This window comes from Cryptomeria japonica, chromosome 5, assembly GCF_030272615.1.
Source record: "Cryptomeria japonica chromosome 5, Sugi_1.0, whole genome shotgun sequence".
Lineage (NCBI taxonomy): Eukaryota > Viridiplantae > Streptophyta > Pinopsida > Cupressales > Cupressaceae > Cryptomeria > Cryptomeria japonica.
Window position 1 is genome coordinate 915,769,767 of NC_081409.1, and position 17,393 is coordinate 915,787,159.

Here is a 17,393-nt window from a genome sequence, read left to right on the forward strand (position 1 = left end):
AATGGACACTTTTGTATTGTTTTAGTGGTTGCGTGACGTTATGTACAATTGTTTGGACAAATATCTTTCCCCATCTAACATGATATTATAAAGGACTGGACAAGACCGTTTTAAGGTCCACTGCGTCCCACAATTGGAGTAAGTGGATGAAAAAACAAAGTTTGGTAGATAAATAGATGTGTCCACTGTTGAACTACTGAGAGCCATATGTTTTTAAAATGATTGCAGTATCTAACCAAAGTAAGTTCCATCTTACTACTCTGGCAGGGGTCTAACTACATTTGGAAGAAGACAATCATCAACCATTTCAGTCAAAAATTTTATGACTTCCTGCATGTTACCTCCTTCAAAGTTCTGCTCAATCATTACTGTTCGTGAAACAGCATCAGGAGCCAAACACCCTTTTATGACTCCCCGCAAAAGCTGACTTGATTCCTTAATCATTCCCTCATTGCAAAGGCTTTTAATAAGAACATTAATGGTAAGAATGTTAGGTATTAAACCCAGCTGCACCATTTCATTGTACATCCCAAAAGCCTTTTGAATATTTCCATCTTTACAATGTCCATGGATCAGTACACTGTATGCAACATCATTAGGAGTTGAGTTTTTCTCTAGCATTGCTTCAAATACTTTTTCTGCTTCAATCATTTTGCCTTTCATGCATAATCCTTTAATAAGAGCCACATTGCTCTCCAAATTCTCATCCACGCAATATTCCACCAAAGTATCATAAGTGATTTCATCAGGAATCATATCATCATACATCATTCTGAACAAGAGTCGATTTGCTTCCTTTGTCCTAGATTGTTGACGAAGTCCATGAATGAGTGCACTGTAACTGACTACATCTGGTGGCAGGCCTTTCTGTATCATTTCATTATGTAACTGAAATGCCTTCTGTATGTTTCCTTCTCTACAGTGTCCATTGATCAATGTAGTGTAAGTAAACCGATCAGGATTCAAGCCCATTAGTAACATTTTTTCAAATAACATGCAGGCATCTTCTAGTCTTCCTTCCTTACAGAAACCTTGAATGAGAGAAGAGTAGGTAATTACATTTGGAACAAGGCCTTTTCCAACAAGCTCATCTAGTAAACTTTATGCCTCTTGCATATTGCCTCCCTTGCAGTATCCATCAATTAGCATACTATAAGTTACCATGTCAGGAACCAAGCCCTTCTCTAAAATGTCACATAAAACATTTTGTGCTGCCCTTATATTGCGTTCCAAACAGAATCCATTGATAACAGAATTAAATGTCACTTTATCAGGAGTTAAACCCTTCTTTTTCATTTCAACTAGAAGCTGACCTATTTCAATTGAAAATATACCCGAAGTTCAACATGATGTGCTTAATTGAAATATGAACCCTGCAAGAATATGGACATGAATAACATAAGTCCCATTACAATGCCTAAACGTTGTTGCTATTCCCAAAGATTCGTCAGTGCCAGTAGACATAGGGAAATAATTAAGTGCTAAAAGGCCCTCAAAAAATTGAGGATTCCAAAGGAAAGAAGACATCTTCCAATCTGTCTTAAAGTGTATTGGTTTATATTGATATTCTATAATTCATTTGAACTTTTCAGGTATAAAACAGTCAATAACATAAAAGAAGCAAAGCTTCAAAGAAACAATATTGAAATAATGCATGAGTGTTTACACTAAAACAAGTGCTTCTCTGTTACATTCTTAACCATCCTTTAATAGGCTTTTGTTTGCATCAAAACAAAAGCCTACACAGAGGAATTCAGAAACAATGCAATAATCTCAATGGACTGTGGAAATCTATTCTCTTTCATCCTTTAATAAACAAAATAACATGTTTAGGAAAGAAAGGCTGATATGTATCTTTGAATGCCCATCCATGCTGTGATATCTTGCCCATGCTCAATTAAGTGACATGTATGTCATCTACTAGATCTTCACAGGGGTCTTGATCTCAAGAAAAGATGTTGCACTAGCAGTAGGAAATAGAAATCACAGGGTACATAGGGACGATACCAATGTTTGATTCATGTAGAAAAGTTTGTCTCAAGGGTAAGAAACATAACTTGCTTGTAATTAATGTCTCTGCTAATAAGTTTGGCTCTTCTTTGACAAAGCCTTGCCTCTTTTTAATGTAAATTGTGTAGTTTAGAGGCTCTCAACATAGAATTTGTATGTTATTTTAGACCTCTAGTAGTAATTATTACTTTATAATATTTGAAGCATCGAATCAATGATATCGTGGTAAAATATTCTAATTTTTCTCTTTTAAATGGGGAAGCTTTGTCCATCATGGTATTGGGTTCTTTGGCTCTTGTATTTGCTAATGATCAAGTCATTTTTGATAATCGAAGTTTGCTGCTCTTTGTGCTTGCTTATAATTTTGTCAAGGGATCTAAGTGATCTATTTTGGTGCATCAATTTTTCTTTTTTTTTCCTTACTTTGCTCTTTCTTACCCCTTTTTCTTGATATCAAATCACTAGAATAGATAAGTGTTGAGCTCAACAAAAGTACTTCCACAAAACCGTGTTATGTGCTTAAAATTTCTACACTTGTAGCATGTAATGTTACAATCCATTAGATGGGCAAATGATTATAGTTTCTTTTGGATAGACTAGTATTATTGTTTGTACAGATTTTGCAATCTACTACTTTTCGACCAAAATGATTGCATGGAAAACAATAGCCATAAAATGAAAGATGGAACTTGGTTATATGTGGTTGTCTTTGATGAAACGACTTTCTGAAGTTCTCCTTGTTTGCTGTTGGTAGTGGGTTGTTCAAATTTGTAGCAACTTGCTGATATATATATATATATACACACGTACATGTATATATATATGTACTTCTATATATATATGTACATGTATATATATATGTATATAGTTGTAAGTATATATATATATATATATATATATATATATATATATATATATATATATATTTGTATGTATATGTATATGTATATATTTATGTATGCATTTGTATGTATATATCTATCTGAATGCCCTACCCTGGTTGCTTTGGTTGCCACGTCTCTGTTCATGGTGACAAAGGTGACAAAGTAGCTCCTGTGGCGGCAGAGGATGCATGCTCTTGAAATGCAAACAATGGCAACAGCGTTTGGGGAAGGCTATGGAGGATAGAAAAGATTAGGGTTGAGTAGGTATTAGGTTAGTTTTATTTAGTTTTTAGTTTTTATTCATTCACTTATTTAATAGAAATTGTTTGACTATTCGATGAGTAAAAAATGGATATGATTTAATTTTATTTAATTATTAATAACATAATGTACAATCATATAATGTTAATGGTTTTCATATGTGTTAGGGGGTGAATTTTTTAGGTGACAATATGTTCAACTAGGTCAAAGGTAACAAAAGATTGGGTGTGCTAATTCACTATGATTGGTAGGGGGTATGTGCACGTGCATGCGTATGTGTATGTATACACATCCATACATATGTACATACATACACTCATACATACGTAATGCAAATGCTTTCCATAATATTTGTTGCATTGTTAGTATCCATAAACATACACATACACATACATATATACATACATACACTCATGCATACGTAATGCAAATACTTGACATAACATTAGTTGTAGTTTTAGTATCCATAATAGCAATGCACTCATTGCACTGATATGCAGATATTACAAGATGGTGTTGGACCAATTCATTGTATTGATATATAGGTAGATAGATATTACAAAATGGATCCATATCAATTGATATTACAGAATGGCACCAGATATTGCAAAATGTCCCCAGCTTATATGCACTGCAAAATGGCCAGCCTACACACTACACAATGTCTACTTTGACTCCTACACATATTCATTCTATTGATATATAGATAGAAATTACAAAATTACTCCACATCAATAGATATTATAAAGTAGCACCACATTCGCTATATTGACATAAAGATATTGCAGAATCTCCCCAGCTTATATGCACCGCAAAATGGCCAACCTACAAAACAAGACTTGCAATGCAATCCAAAATTCTGAATTCAAGCATGCAGCATTGATTAGTTTCATCAGTTCACCATAAAGCCAGGGAAGGGTTCTGGCTCCTCCACAGGCCTTCTTGTTATCATTTTTTCTACAACAGCTGCATCTGGCTCCTCCATAGGACTCCTTGTCATTGTTTTTTCAGCAATAGCTGCATCAACCTATGGTGTAATAGGACTTATACTACCAAATATATTTTCATCTAGCAGTCCACCAAATTGGAATTGTTTGATAGGAGAGTGAGGGGGGCTATGACTAGTTGGAACATGGATGTTGTTAAGGGCGGCATACGCTGGGGTTAGAATATTGTACATATCTCTCAAAATCTGATGATGGCCAGGTAGGGGAGTTGATGGAGTACTATTGTGCCTTGCCCTGATTGCAGTATGTTCTAAATTGTTATGGTAACCAGCTTGGAGGTTACTAAGAGCAACATATGCAAGTGTTAAGATATTGTACATGTCTTGTAAAATTTGATGATGCTGAGGCAATGGTGTTGATGGAGTACTCCTCTCCCCTACAATAATTGCAACATCCTCGTTCACTTGCTCTTTTGCTGGTTTCTTTTGCTTGCTCATCTGCTTTTGTTTCTTTTTCAACTCCCTCTCCTTTTGTTGTTGTGCCCTTTCTTCTTCCTTCCTCTGCTTTATTATTTGTCTTTCAAGCTTTTCCTCGTCTTTCCTCTTTCTCCTTGCAATTTGTTCAAGTTTCCTTGCCTCTTTTTGTTTTTTCTTCCTTACTTTCAACTCTTCAATTTCAGCTTTTCTTGCTTCTTTTTTCTGTTCCCGAATTATGTATTCATCAGAAGTAAGGATTTGAGATTTACTGCCCAATTTAAGTGCATTATTGTTAGAAAGAAGACTAGACCTATTTCTCACCCTTTCAATGGGTAACTTCAGAAATTTTTTTAAAGAGCCTTGACTGCATAAGATTTCTTCAGCTTCGTCTTCTATCTCAAATGCTGTAGTTCTCTTCAAAGAACCTTGATTGTGTCCATCTTGCTCATCTTCTGCAACTTCATTTTTTTCTAAATTTGAATTCTCCCAATCCATTGTATCAGCATAATAATGAATGACCTCAGAGCTAAGCATTGGAGGTGAAGGCATGGATAAAGAAACTTCTTCATTTTCCATGTCAATCTGTATTCCTAAATGTTCTGCTCCTTCTTTAATCCAATTAGGTTGTTCAAACTGTGATGGTAAACTGAAGTCTTCATGTATGCCATTTTCATATTGTGTTTGGCTGATATGACTTGGTGAGCATGTGCTTTCAGTTGGTTCTTCTGTTTGTTGTGCTTCCAATTCTTTCATTTGTTTCACACATTGTTCCAAACACTCTTCCACTTGTGCCTCTCCATAGCTAGCTAATCTTAAGATGCTAGCAATGCCTACAACATCACTATCATCTTGTAAATTGAATGCATCACTTGGTCTCATGTCATTACAAAGAGCATCTTTATTTAAAGGCCATATTTTGGTCCTTCGGAAACCAGCTATGATGTTTTCACATGTCAGGGCAAGTTTGAATGCTTTACTTGCAAGTTCTGCCAATTCAGTTCTCCTTATTTCTATGTGTGGATGTTTGGCCATCCATTTTGACCTTTCAGATTTGAAATGTGCCTTGAATGGAGAGAACACACTCACATCTAGAGGTTGCAATTTGTGGCTAGTGTGGGCAGGCAATGTTAGAAGATCAATACCAAGAGATCTTGCTTCATGGATTGTGGTCAAAGCAACATGGCTTCGATGACCATCAAATATAAGGAGATGTCTGTTTGTGGGTGAAACTCCACCCAGAACAGATCTGGAAAAGTGATATAGCCAATTTAAAAATAATTCTTTTGTCATCCAAGCATGTGGTTGTGCAGCCATACATGCTCCCGGTTCACAGTTGGCAATGTAGTTTTTAAGCTGTCTTTTGGCCTTGAAAAGATAAAATCATGGAATGCTATGACCTGCTACATTAACACAACATAAAATTGTTATCCACTCTCTGCTCTTTGATAAAATTTGTGGGACACTTCTACTACCCAACTTTGCAATTACTCGCATCCCGCAGTTCCTGCCTGCTTGCACACCTGTTTCATCATAATTCCATATTTTTGTTGGTCCGTATTCAGAAGCATTGTACAATTTCTCCAGGTTGTCATAAAAATTTGTCACAATACTTGGTCGTAGCATTACTGCTCTATCCCTGTCCAGACCCTCTGCAGTCCTTATTGTCAAATCTCGATGGCGTTTGCGGAAACCTGTCCACCATGATCTGCCTGGGAAACCATTCTTGAATGGATTTGGCCTTGTTTCACATATATGAGCTACATGTGACTTTAGCTGAATGATCTCTAATCCATGACCAAGTTGCGCCATATCTTTGCACCAGTCAACAATTTCTAGCTCTTCTTCCAACGAAAGAATCGTTGGTGGACCTCTTCTTTTTGTTGTTGTCAGCCCTGAAAGCCAAAATGTTAAAGTGCTCATAGGAATTCCCCACTTTTTTCCAACTACTCTGATGGAATATGAATTGTCTTCAACATCTTTCATAGCACATTCCATGTCTTCTTCTGTCCACTAACCGTTATAACTGGATTTTTTATCTACATGATGTTGAGAAGACTGTAAAGGAGTGTTTGTTCTTTCTACATTTTCATCTGCAGTATTACAAGTTATGTCATCTTGAGGTGGACTAATTGCAGTGTCGCCATCTTTATCCTTCACCAAATGGAATTTAACACCATGTGGGTAACGGTTCCTCAACATTTGGGTTGTTCTTTTGCTTCATCTCTTTCCTGTTGTCTTTCCTTTTGCCTTTCCTGTTGTCATAGTGCCTGAACAACAATAACATCAACTATTAAGTATATACACATCTATCTGTATGTGTGTGTGTGTGTGTGTGTGTGTGTGTGTGTGTGTGTGTGTGTGTGTGTGTGTATATATATGTATGTATGTATGTATGCAGATATATGTATGTATGTATGCAGATATATATATATGTATGCATGGAGATATATATATTTTGTAACTAAAAATAATGTGTATATATATATGTACAACAGGTGAACTATGGAATATAAGCTTCTGGAGCAATATTGTCTTTGGCAGCAATTTGAACTTTTACTGGAATGGATGGTTTTGGGAGTAAATAACATCAAACATTAAGTATATACACATCTGTATGTATGTGTATACACACACACACACACAAATATATATATATATAGGTGAACTATGGAATATATGCAGATATATGTATGTATGCAGATATATATATGTTGTAACTAAGAATAATGTGTATATATATATGTACAACAGCTGAACTATGGAATATAAGCTTCTGGAGCAATATTGTCTTTGGCAACAATTTGAACTTTTACTGGAATGGATGGTTTTGGGAGTAAATAACATCAAACATTAAGTATATACACATCTGTATGTATGTATGCAGATATATACACATCTGTATGTATGTGTGCAGATATATATATATATATATATATATATGTGAACTATGGAATATATGCAAATATATATATATAATAATATATATGTATACTATGAAACTAAACAGTAGTAAGAACAAGTCAACTGAAGAGTAATGAAATAGATATATGAGGATTGATTATATATATATATAAACTAAATAGTAGTAAAAACAAGTCAACTGAACAGTAATGAACACAAATTACCTAGAATTTATGCTAGCACAGTGCCAGCCAAATAGTAGTGAAAACAAAATACCTAAAATTTACACAGTCAAAAATTATATAAACAAACAAAACACCTTCAATTTATGATAACATAGACTAAACAGTAGTGAAAATGAAAACAAAATACAGTAGTGAAAACAAAGTACCTGGATTTTATGACAACACAAAGTCAAAAATTACATAAACAAACAAAATACCTTCAATTTATGACAACACAGAGAACTAAACTAAGCTAAACATTAGTGAAAACAAAATACATGAAATGATAGACAACTAAACTACATAAAATGATAGACAATTAAACTAAACAGTTAGTGAAAACCTTCAATTTATGTTGGCACACGATCATATATTATATGCACACAAACAAAATACCTTCAATTTATGACAGCATAGACAATTAAACTAAACAATAGTGAAAACAAAATACATGAAATGTATGACAACACACGATCATATATTATGTGCATAGAGTCAGTCTGCAACAAGAAGTAATGTATGCAAGAATGTGAGTGTACCTGGAATTTATGCTAGCACAGTGCCAACCAAACAGTAGTGAAAACAAAATACCTATATTTTATGACAACACACAGTCAGAAATTATATAAACAAACAAAAACAAAATACCTGTATTTTATGAGAACACACAATCAGAAATTATATAAACAAACAAAAAACCTACAATTTATGACAACACAGTCAACTAAACTAAACAATAATGAAAACAAAATACCTGAAATCTATGACAGCACACGATCAAATATTATGTGCATAGAGTCAGTTTGCAACAAGAAGTAATGTATGCAAGAAATCTTGATTATTTATTGAACGAAGGAGGAATGTGAATCAGTCTGCAACAAGAAGTAATGTATGTATGCAATGAACAAAGGTCTACAACAAGAAGTAATGTATGTATGCACTGAACAAAGGTCTGCAACAAGAAGTAATGTATGTATGCACTGAACAAAGGAGGAATGTGAAGGTTTTACAACAGCGCAGGGAGAATGTAATTGTAAAAACTCTCCTTCATCGTATGCTACATTAATATGACATTTTCCCTCCTTTTTTTTAATCTTATTTGATTTGTTTGATCTGTGGCTATTTTTTGATCTTGCTTGATCTATGGCCATTTTATGATCTTGCTTGATCCGTGGGTATGGATTTCTGCATTTCTATTGGATAAGAGTACATGAGGTGGATTTATGGGAGGTAAATTTAAATTTTTTTTGCATTAATTGTTTGTTTTCAATTGAATGGAGAGCCTCACAATTGCTCTATTTAATGTTTCAGGTACCAGATTTGGTGGTTGCAAACTAGAATATGAACATTTATATTCAGGAGATGGCTATTAGAGGATGACAAGTTGAACAATTGTGAATGAGTGATGGGACTGTTTTGCCTCACAAGTTGGTCAACCATATATCAGTGATTTGACACTTTATCATGTAAAATTGTACAAATTGTAATATAATATTTTATATTTGTTTTATAAAATTGTACAAATATAAATATAATCATTTTACAACTATATTTTATATCACATCAAAAGTGTGCTGAGTTGTAGGAATGTTGTTTTAATTTATTTAATATGAAACATGTATTGAATGTTTTTTGTTTAATAGTTGCATGAAATTTAGTAAATCAATGATACATGCCATAATAATTCAAACTGATTTGATGTATTGCAATTATTGATATATAAAGACACAAAAAAGGATATTTTTTTTTTTCAAAGAATAGTTTTTATTTGTATAATTATTGGAACAAAAGGTATCAACAACCCTCACAATAATTGGTACATGCTCAACTATTGGGTCATTTCCCCTAGCTTATACAGGGAAGCAATTAGTTTGTGGAAAAATGTTTTTGATTAAAATTTCTAGATTTATGATCATGTCAATGGGAGTCTATGGTAATTGTTTGGTATTTTATTTTTAAACAATAGATGTTTTTATGGTTTATAAAAAAATAGGAATACACGTATATTTAAAAAAATGATGAATATAAAATTACACTTCAACGATTGAGCCAATCGAACTTGATATTCATAAATTACACTTCAACCATTGAGCCAATCGAACTTGATATTCATAACTTTTTCCTTATCAATTTTAGTAATCTAGTCCATTAGTTCTAATTATGTTTGGATGATTTCATGAAACTTGATATTCATAACTTTTACTTATTAATTCTAAGAGTCTAGCCTATTAGTTTCAGTTCTGTCTAAATGATCTCTAAATTCTTGGTGGTGTTTTAAAAAAAAAAAGAATGACACAAAAACTCTCTTTGAACAAACCATGAAATGAATATTTATACAAATTTAATTTTCATTTTCTTAAATTAAAATTATTCTCATCGACATTAAAGATATCAACCAACTAATTACAATGCCCTTTCTTGTTATTGCCCTAGAACTCGGAAAGCTTGAAATTTGGTGTCATTGGGCCTTTTAGATCTACTCCCTTTAATTGTCATATATTTTTTCTTGAGAGATTGGTCTTACCTCCCATTCAAGTGTACCTTTAGTTTAAATCAAAACTGTTTATCAAAAGTCTAATTGAACTGGTCTTAATAAATTTTGTATTGGCGACTTCCTATAACTTTCCTCAACATCAATGAAATGAGGTGATATTGGTAGTGGCGACAATATTGTCCCACAAGAGCCCTTCAACAGTAGAGATATTTCCAAATACGTTTTAACTTGAAAGGGAAAATTGTGAATAAGTTACTAGAGAAGGACCCACTACTAGTATGAACTGTATATCGAATCAAAATTCCACATTTTGGACAAAGTGTGATGGAAAAAATTTTACTCGCTATGGATTTCGTTTACTCGTACACCCATTACTCACAATTGTCTCTTTTATTGTTATCAGATCGTTTACTCGTACACCCATTACTCACAATTGTCTCTTTTATTGTTATCTGATTTCTGATATTCCCTTACTCGAATATGTGATTAGTTTATGCCCTTTACCTCAGGGTTGTTTGCTAAATGGGTAAGCCTAACTTTCGCCAAACAATTGCTATGTTTTGTATGGTCAGTGCAATGAGTACCCTGTCTATCTCCATTTTGATGGTCCAGTCGGCAGGCGTGAACTTCAGCTTTCCTGAATTCAACAGATGCAATACAAGCGACATTCTTTGTGTTTTAGACGCTACAATATCAGCGCATGGATTCCATCTTACAAATAGTTCAAGTGCTTCCTATAAATTGACCAACAGAACTGCAGGTAGAGTTACAGTCATTAGGTTTCCACAGTTCATGATAGTAGATGCGAATTAGAGCTTTTGGATTTTACTGTGTTATTTTTTTTTTCAGGTAGAGTTGTTTACAATCAGACCATTCGGCTTTCTTCTCTAGCCAGCTTTACGACGCACGTGCAGTTTGTTATGAAATATTATAAAATGAACCCCCATGATCATGGAGGTCATGGAATCGCTTTCTTAATGGCATCAAAAGAAATCGCGACTCAGGGGAGAAGTTGCTCCTACGCTGGGCTTCCAGGAAATGGATCATATCTCTCAGCGGACGCATTCGCTGTTGAATTTAGTAGCCGTACTTCCCGAGTCAACACAAAAGTTGGTAATGCTCGCCCTATAGGTTACAGTTCTACCCAGTTAAATAAAAATTTAAATGATGGTACTTTGTGGAATGCACGTATAGATTATGACGGTATAAGAAAATACCTGCAAATATTCTTGTCCAATGCCTCCAATAGCTCAGTGTCCCAAACAGATCCGGTTTTAGCGCATTCTTTTGATTGCTCAAAGTATCTTCCTGATAACCTTGTAGTAGCGATTTCTGCTTCTGCTCATAAATCCTTTGAGACACACACAATCCTTTCATGGAGCTTCAATACTAAGATAAAATCTAAGAAATCTTCCATGAAAAGAATAATTGTGACGACCGTAGTGACTTCTTTTACTTTAGTAGTAGTAATAGTTATGTGCGTCTTGTTTTCCATTGCCAAAAAGAAGAGGAGATTGGGAAGTGTGAACAAACAAACAGGTGAAGATAATGAAATAGAGATTGACATGCTTGTAGACAAGGGTCCACGTAGGTATAAGTTGGAGGATCTCAAGGCTGGAACCAACAATTTCAGTGAAACTTTAAAGCTGGGGCAGGGAGGATTCGGTGGTGTGTACAAAGGCGTTATAGGAGAAGCAAATGAAGTTGTAGCTGTCAAGCGCATCTCACAAGGGTCAAGACAGGGGTTAAAAGAATTCATCTCTGAAATAAGCGTTGTTAGTCGAGTAAGACATCGAAACCTGGTTCAGCTTTTGGGATGGTGTCATGAGAAAGGCGAATTACTTTTGGTTTACGAGTATATGTCCAATAGAAGCCTAGACAAACACCTTTTCATCAAAGGAGACATTCCCCCACTGCAGTGGAGTCACAGGTATCGAATAGCTTTGGAAATAGCTTCTGGACTGCTATATCTCCATGAAGAAAGGGCTCACTGTATTGTACACAGAGATGTAAAATCCAGCAACGTTATGCTTGACTGCGATTTCAATGCAAAGCTTGGGGATTTCGGTTTGGCGCGCATGTTGGAGCACAATCGTTTGTCTCAAACCACAATGGCAGCTGGAACCCTCGGTTACCTAGCTCCTGAGTGTGTGATCACAGGAAGAACAAGCCCTGAATCAGATGTTTACGGCTTCGGTGCTGTGGCCATAGAAATCGCTACAGGAAGGAGAGCAGTAGATTTGAGATTGCAAGAACATAATATGAAGCTTGTGGAGTGGGTATGGGATCTATATGGTCAAGACAAAATTTTGGATGCTGCAGATGAGAAGTTAAATGGGGAGTTTGAGAAGGCAGAAATGGAACAATTGACAGCGATAGGGTTGTGGTGGTCTCATCCAGATCCAACTGCAAGACCCAAAATGACGCAAGTGGTAAAGTTGCTGAAGATGGAAGGTCAAATGCCTAATCTTCCTCGAGAAATACCTGTACCAAGGTATGCTGCATTTCATGGAGCCAACCTTTCAGTTCCTTCTTCATTTATAACGGAGACTTCCAATGCACTCCCATCTCTTGCTTCCACATCTCAATCAGGTAAATCATCTCAAGTCTCCTCTTGAGAATTTTCAAGCACAACTCCCCTCGTTGTGCATTTATAAAAGGAAGCACAGGAGCTGTCTATCACTACTCAACCTTTACAATCTTCTACTCTCGATTTGAAGCAAACAATGAAATCTCGAGCAATTGGATTGCCAGTTGCTATGTCAGTTTCTCCTTTATTATTTGCTCTCCCAGACATATTTTTTAATTGAAGAAAATATGTTTCAGAAAAGCTACTTGGAATATCCTGTAATCTCTCTGTTCTTGAAACTCGTGTTGTATTGGTAAAATTTATTAGATGTGATCCATTTCGCCTGTTAAATCCGGTCTTGTCTTTATTTGCTGCAAAGTCCTTATACTGCTGGTATAGCCAGCCTGTTCATCGAATTGGCTCAAAGTTTCCTTTCAAACCTTTTTATTTTGCAATATATTGCGCATGATTTATTTAGACAGCTACTCTATTAAGAGTTCCTCTTGTTTTTGGTTTGAAAAGAAATCTTAGTTACTTGTTTTGTGTGTCTGTAAAAGAGAGAAACAGAGCTGTCTTTGTGTGTGAACAAGTCTACTATTCTAAGGGTTTTTTAAGCTCAACTATTGTGAAACAGATGACAGTGTTACAGAAAAAGAGCAGTGTCTTGTTAACTTCACATATACTAGCACTTGCATCCAACGAGGTGCAAGGGTTATGTCGATAGTCAGATATAGTTTGGTTAATTTATTTGGATGTTAGATAACTGAAGTTTTAACTTCTCATGAATGAAGATTGTTGTTTATTTATTTAAAGTAATGATATAGTAAATAGACTATAAATTATCTTCATCAGAGAGAAGTCAAAACTTCAGTATAGCATCCTATGTCATATATTGTGAGTGTCAATGAGATCACAAAGTCTAACGGCTTGTACAGTCCACTTAGTCATAATTCCAGAATATGTAAATATAGATCACTTAAATCGAGTCCACTTTCTTCCAGATATTAATTAAACAAAGCAACAGGTAACCAAGACCAGCACTTCTATGGTCAAGAGATGAGTCAGCCCCAGACTTGTTGCTCGATCTAGACTTGGTGAAAATATCTCCAGATCGTTGGTGCCAAGTTGTAAGAGACCCTGTAATATAACATCAGGTAGGAGATCAGTTATACAACGTCCATCTCACCAGCACCGAACAAATAGCAGTATGAAACCAATTGCCCAATTCTTCCCAACTTCAAGAGGGGCTAGTTGACATAGATTTCGGTATTCAGGCATTGCATCATGTCCAAATTTATCTTAGGATTTGGGCAAGTTTTTTGCTGCTTTCTTGTTCCTATTCTCCTTTCAATTTCTTGCAATTTAATAAGCCAATCTGAGAGCTTCTGAATTAAATTGTAAGTTTTGCTGCTCAGTTAAAAGAAATGAGCTAAAATGAATAGAGTAAATGAATCTTGGATGTCGTAGGACAAGGCAAATTAGAGATTCAATGGAAGCTATGAAACAGGGTATGGGCATCCTGTTGATGTGTATTTTGTACACGACCAAACACAGAATAAAATACCTAAACGTACCTTATCCTCTCTTGAATAAAGCCTCTGAATGCTGAAGATGTCGCGGAAAAGGATCAATCAGGATGGCTTCAAGGTTCTTCGTTGTAGGATCTCTACGTGTGGATAAGCACCAGTGGTCGTTGTATATGTTGTTTCTTCAAGGGGCCTTACGTACTTTCCGAGAAAGCTTGTCTGTATTACTCTCTTTTTGACTGCAGGAACAGGATCTTCCTAACACTAACAGATTCTCAAAAAAATAGCAAAAGATCAAGGTTTCAAGGGATGAATGCTAATCTAATCCTAAGAATGACTGAATGTAGGCTAGACTTGGTAAGATTCTACCAATTTCAGTATTGCCAAGAAATTACAACTCTACTGGAATTGATGTGATCTTCTAAAGTGATTCAGTGATTTTCAAATCATCAAGGATATAGATACTGTCATAGAGATACATATCAATATTTCAACAATGATTGAATTTTTTAAGCAATCTCAATATCTCCAGTTGACCACACAAGGCGTCCTTACAATCAGCAAGAAGCTAGTGGTTTGGAACATGAATCTCACCAAAGATCAGGCACAACACTTAGTCCTTCAAACTTAAACTTAAATACTACTTCGACTGAGAATGATTCAAGAAGATAAACAATCATGAAGATAGCCACAAGTATTGCAATAAAACACCATAACTTCAATATTTTATTGATCTCAAAGCTAAATGGACAACAATTGTTCAAAATTCTTTCTTCACTACTCAATCTTGCAACACAATAACTTTCTTCTCTCTAAGCTCTCTCTCTTCTCTAATTTCTAACTATCCTTAAAATGAAAATGAGTGAGGGTATATATAGCATCCTCAAATACAATGAATGGCCCAGATCGAAAGAAGATCAATGGCTGAGATTTTGACACCTAAACCCTAATTAGGGTTTGTTACAAAAAAGGTCCCCATTTAGATGAACATTATTAAATGCATAGCCAAATATTTAATTGGCACAAATATCGAGGAAACATAGACCAATAGGAATTAAGCTGCCACATCATCCTATAACAACTTTTCATCTAAAATTTTGTTCCCTTTCATATGCTCTTTTTTAGCATATCCAACGAATCTGGACACAATTCCCTCAATTTCAGCAATGGGAATCTCGGGAAGATTCTTCATTCGTTCTTCCAAGTGAAGGACTTGATCAAAAGCAGTGAGAAGAGCTGTCTCCCATCCAGATTCAAGTTCTTTGATCTTCTCAATTAGGAACATGGTAGTGAACATCTGATCTCGTTGCTCATCTGTGATGATGTTCCCCTCTTTGCAAAAGATGACCTTGATTCTCTCCTCCAACTCTTGGATGTCCACATCTGTCTCAATCTCGATCCGCCTGCCAAGAATGGTACACAATACTTCAAACACCCTATCTTGAATTGGATGGATGATACCTTTAACTTGATTGCATTTGGTGTTGATGTCCTAAAAAAGGACCTCTTTCATCTGGAGCAGAGCTGACCACTGTAGGAGGTTTTGGGTTCCTCCATCCATTATCTTTTCTTGTGCGAGGATCCGTCTTGGTGTTTGCCTTATTACTTGTAGAACAGGAATGATAACATCTCTAGTGTGAGTGAAAGCGGTTACAGTTATCATTAAATTATGGATAACCTCAAGGACCTAGATAGCTCGATGAACTGTCTTCATCATTCTTGTTGCAAATTCAACGGCTACTGTGTGGGATTTATCAATCCAAGAGCTCATAAGCTAAACCAAGCTCTTGACCCTTTATGCCTCGCCAACAGATTCAAGAGGGAGTGCCTGTAAAGGAGATACTGCTGGATCCTGACGTCTCAAGGGCTGATTGAGATGACTAAAATAGCCTCTCCAAGCACCGACCTCTCTCTCAAGCTTCTTATTCTTTTCCATTTCTTCTTTAAGTTTGTCTTTAAGTGTTTCAAATGAATCGGTTGCCTCTTCCATTGCTTGTTCGGTGGTAAGTGGACCAAGCTCAAATGTTTCTAAGTCATACTCATCTGCAAGAATCTCACCCTCATATTTGTCCACTACTGGTGTAGCTATTTGCAATTTCCTGGATCCTGTCTCATCTCGAATTACCTTGGACATTTTTGTGGCCTTCCTCTTTTCTATCACCTCTTGAGAACTCCCTATAAGGCTTTCTAAATCAAATACATCTTCTTCCTCTTCAACCACAACTACCCTTGTCAGTCTCTCTTTTAACCAATCCGGAATGGCGGATCTTGTTTCCTTTACTTGTATTTCTTTAAGCAGTGGTCCATCCTCTCGAAAAGGAGATGTCGCTTCATCATCATTCTTCTCTTCATGTAGCTCATTAGCATCAACTTGGGGAGATTGACTCGACGACTGCTGAGGTGTCTATCCCTTCTCTTGCTTGTCATTTTGTACCATGGATTCCATAGACTCATCGATTTCATATACCATCTTCTCCTGATTTGCCTTCTTTTCATGTCGAGAAGATGTGCTTGGTGTGTGATCGGGGTTTGCCTTCTGCTTCTTCTTGGTGGATTCTCTTTTCTCAGGTCTTTCTTTCCTCTTTGAGCCTTTGGAATGAGAAGTATTCTCACTCACGCTTGCTTCGCCTTCTTCTGGTCTTGCCTCCAAAGTGAATGTCATTGATACATTCTGCTCTTTCAACTTCTGGTGCTGTACATCCACCCATCTGCGAGTGCATGATAAAACAGGAGCCATCAAAACTCTCAAGTCTAAAACCTCGGGCTCATTCCAATCTATCTTCACTGCTTTGTCTTCCTTCTCATAAGATGACTGGAGGTATCTACCATTATCCTAGGCTTGGTCAGCTACTCTATAAACTTTGCATTTCCTGATGAGATCTAAGGGTAGCTGGGAATGCATCTTTCTCTTAACTTCTAAATCACTTGGGAGATTCATCCAAAAGTCTTCTACCTGAAACTCATGCTTGTACTTCTTGCCGACTATCTCCTCCATATAACCATGAGGATCAAAATTCTCCCGCGAGGCAAAGAATGAGAATGAGTATAAAGATAATTCCTCTCTGCATCCTCCGAGGCTTGAGTGTTAGGACACACCTCAA

General features: G+C 35.9%; 2 protein-coding genes across 2 annotated transcripts; one reads left to right on the top strand and one right to left on the bottom strand.

The window, feature by feature from the left end:
- Positions 1–255: 255 nt before the first annotated feature.
- LOC131042941 (pentatricopeptide repeat-containing protein At5g39710-like) lies at positions 256–972 on the bottom strand. Its single transcript, XM_057976280.2, has one exon. It carries the CDS (start codon positions 970–972, stop codon positions 256–258), a length of 717 nt encoding a protein of 238 aa, XP_057832263.2.
- A 9,683-nt stretch (positions 973–10,655) lies between these two features.
- On the top strand, positions 10,656–13,261 carry LOC131042926 (L-type lectin-domain containing receptor kinase IX.1-like). The gene is made up of 2 exons (XM_057976267.2): positions 10,656–10,957; positions 11,047–13,261. Exons 1-2 carry the CDS (start codon positions 10,720–10,722, stop codon positions 12,813–12,815), a joined length of 2,007 nt encoding a protein of 668 aa, XP_057832250.2. The 5' UTR covers positions 10,656–10,719; the 3' UTR covers positions 12,816–13,261.
- Positions 13,262–17,393: the final 4,132 nt, after the last annotated feature.

What these genes read in the sequence shown, in the direction of transcription:
- LOC131042926 (XM_057976267.2), top strand. Translation starts at nt 10,720, where the DNA reads ATGGGTAAGCCTAACTTTCGCCAAACAATTGCTATGTTTTGTATGGTC. An exon ending in ATTGACCAACAGAACTGCAG is followed by an intron (nt 10,958 to 11,046) that starts GTAGAGTTACAG and finishes TTTTTTTTTCAG; the next exon opens with GTAGAGTTGTTTACAATCAG.
- LOC131042941 (XM_057976280.2), bottom strand. Translation starts at nt 972, where the DNA reads ATGGGCTTGAATCCTGATCGGTTTACTTACACTACATTGATCAATGGA.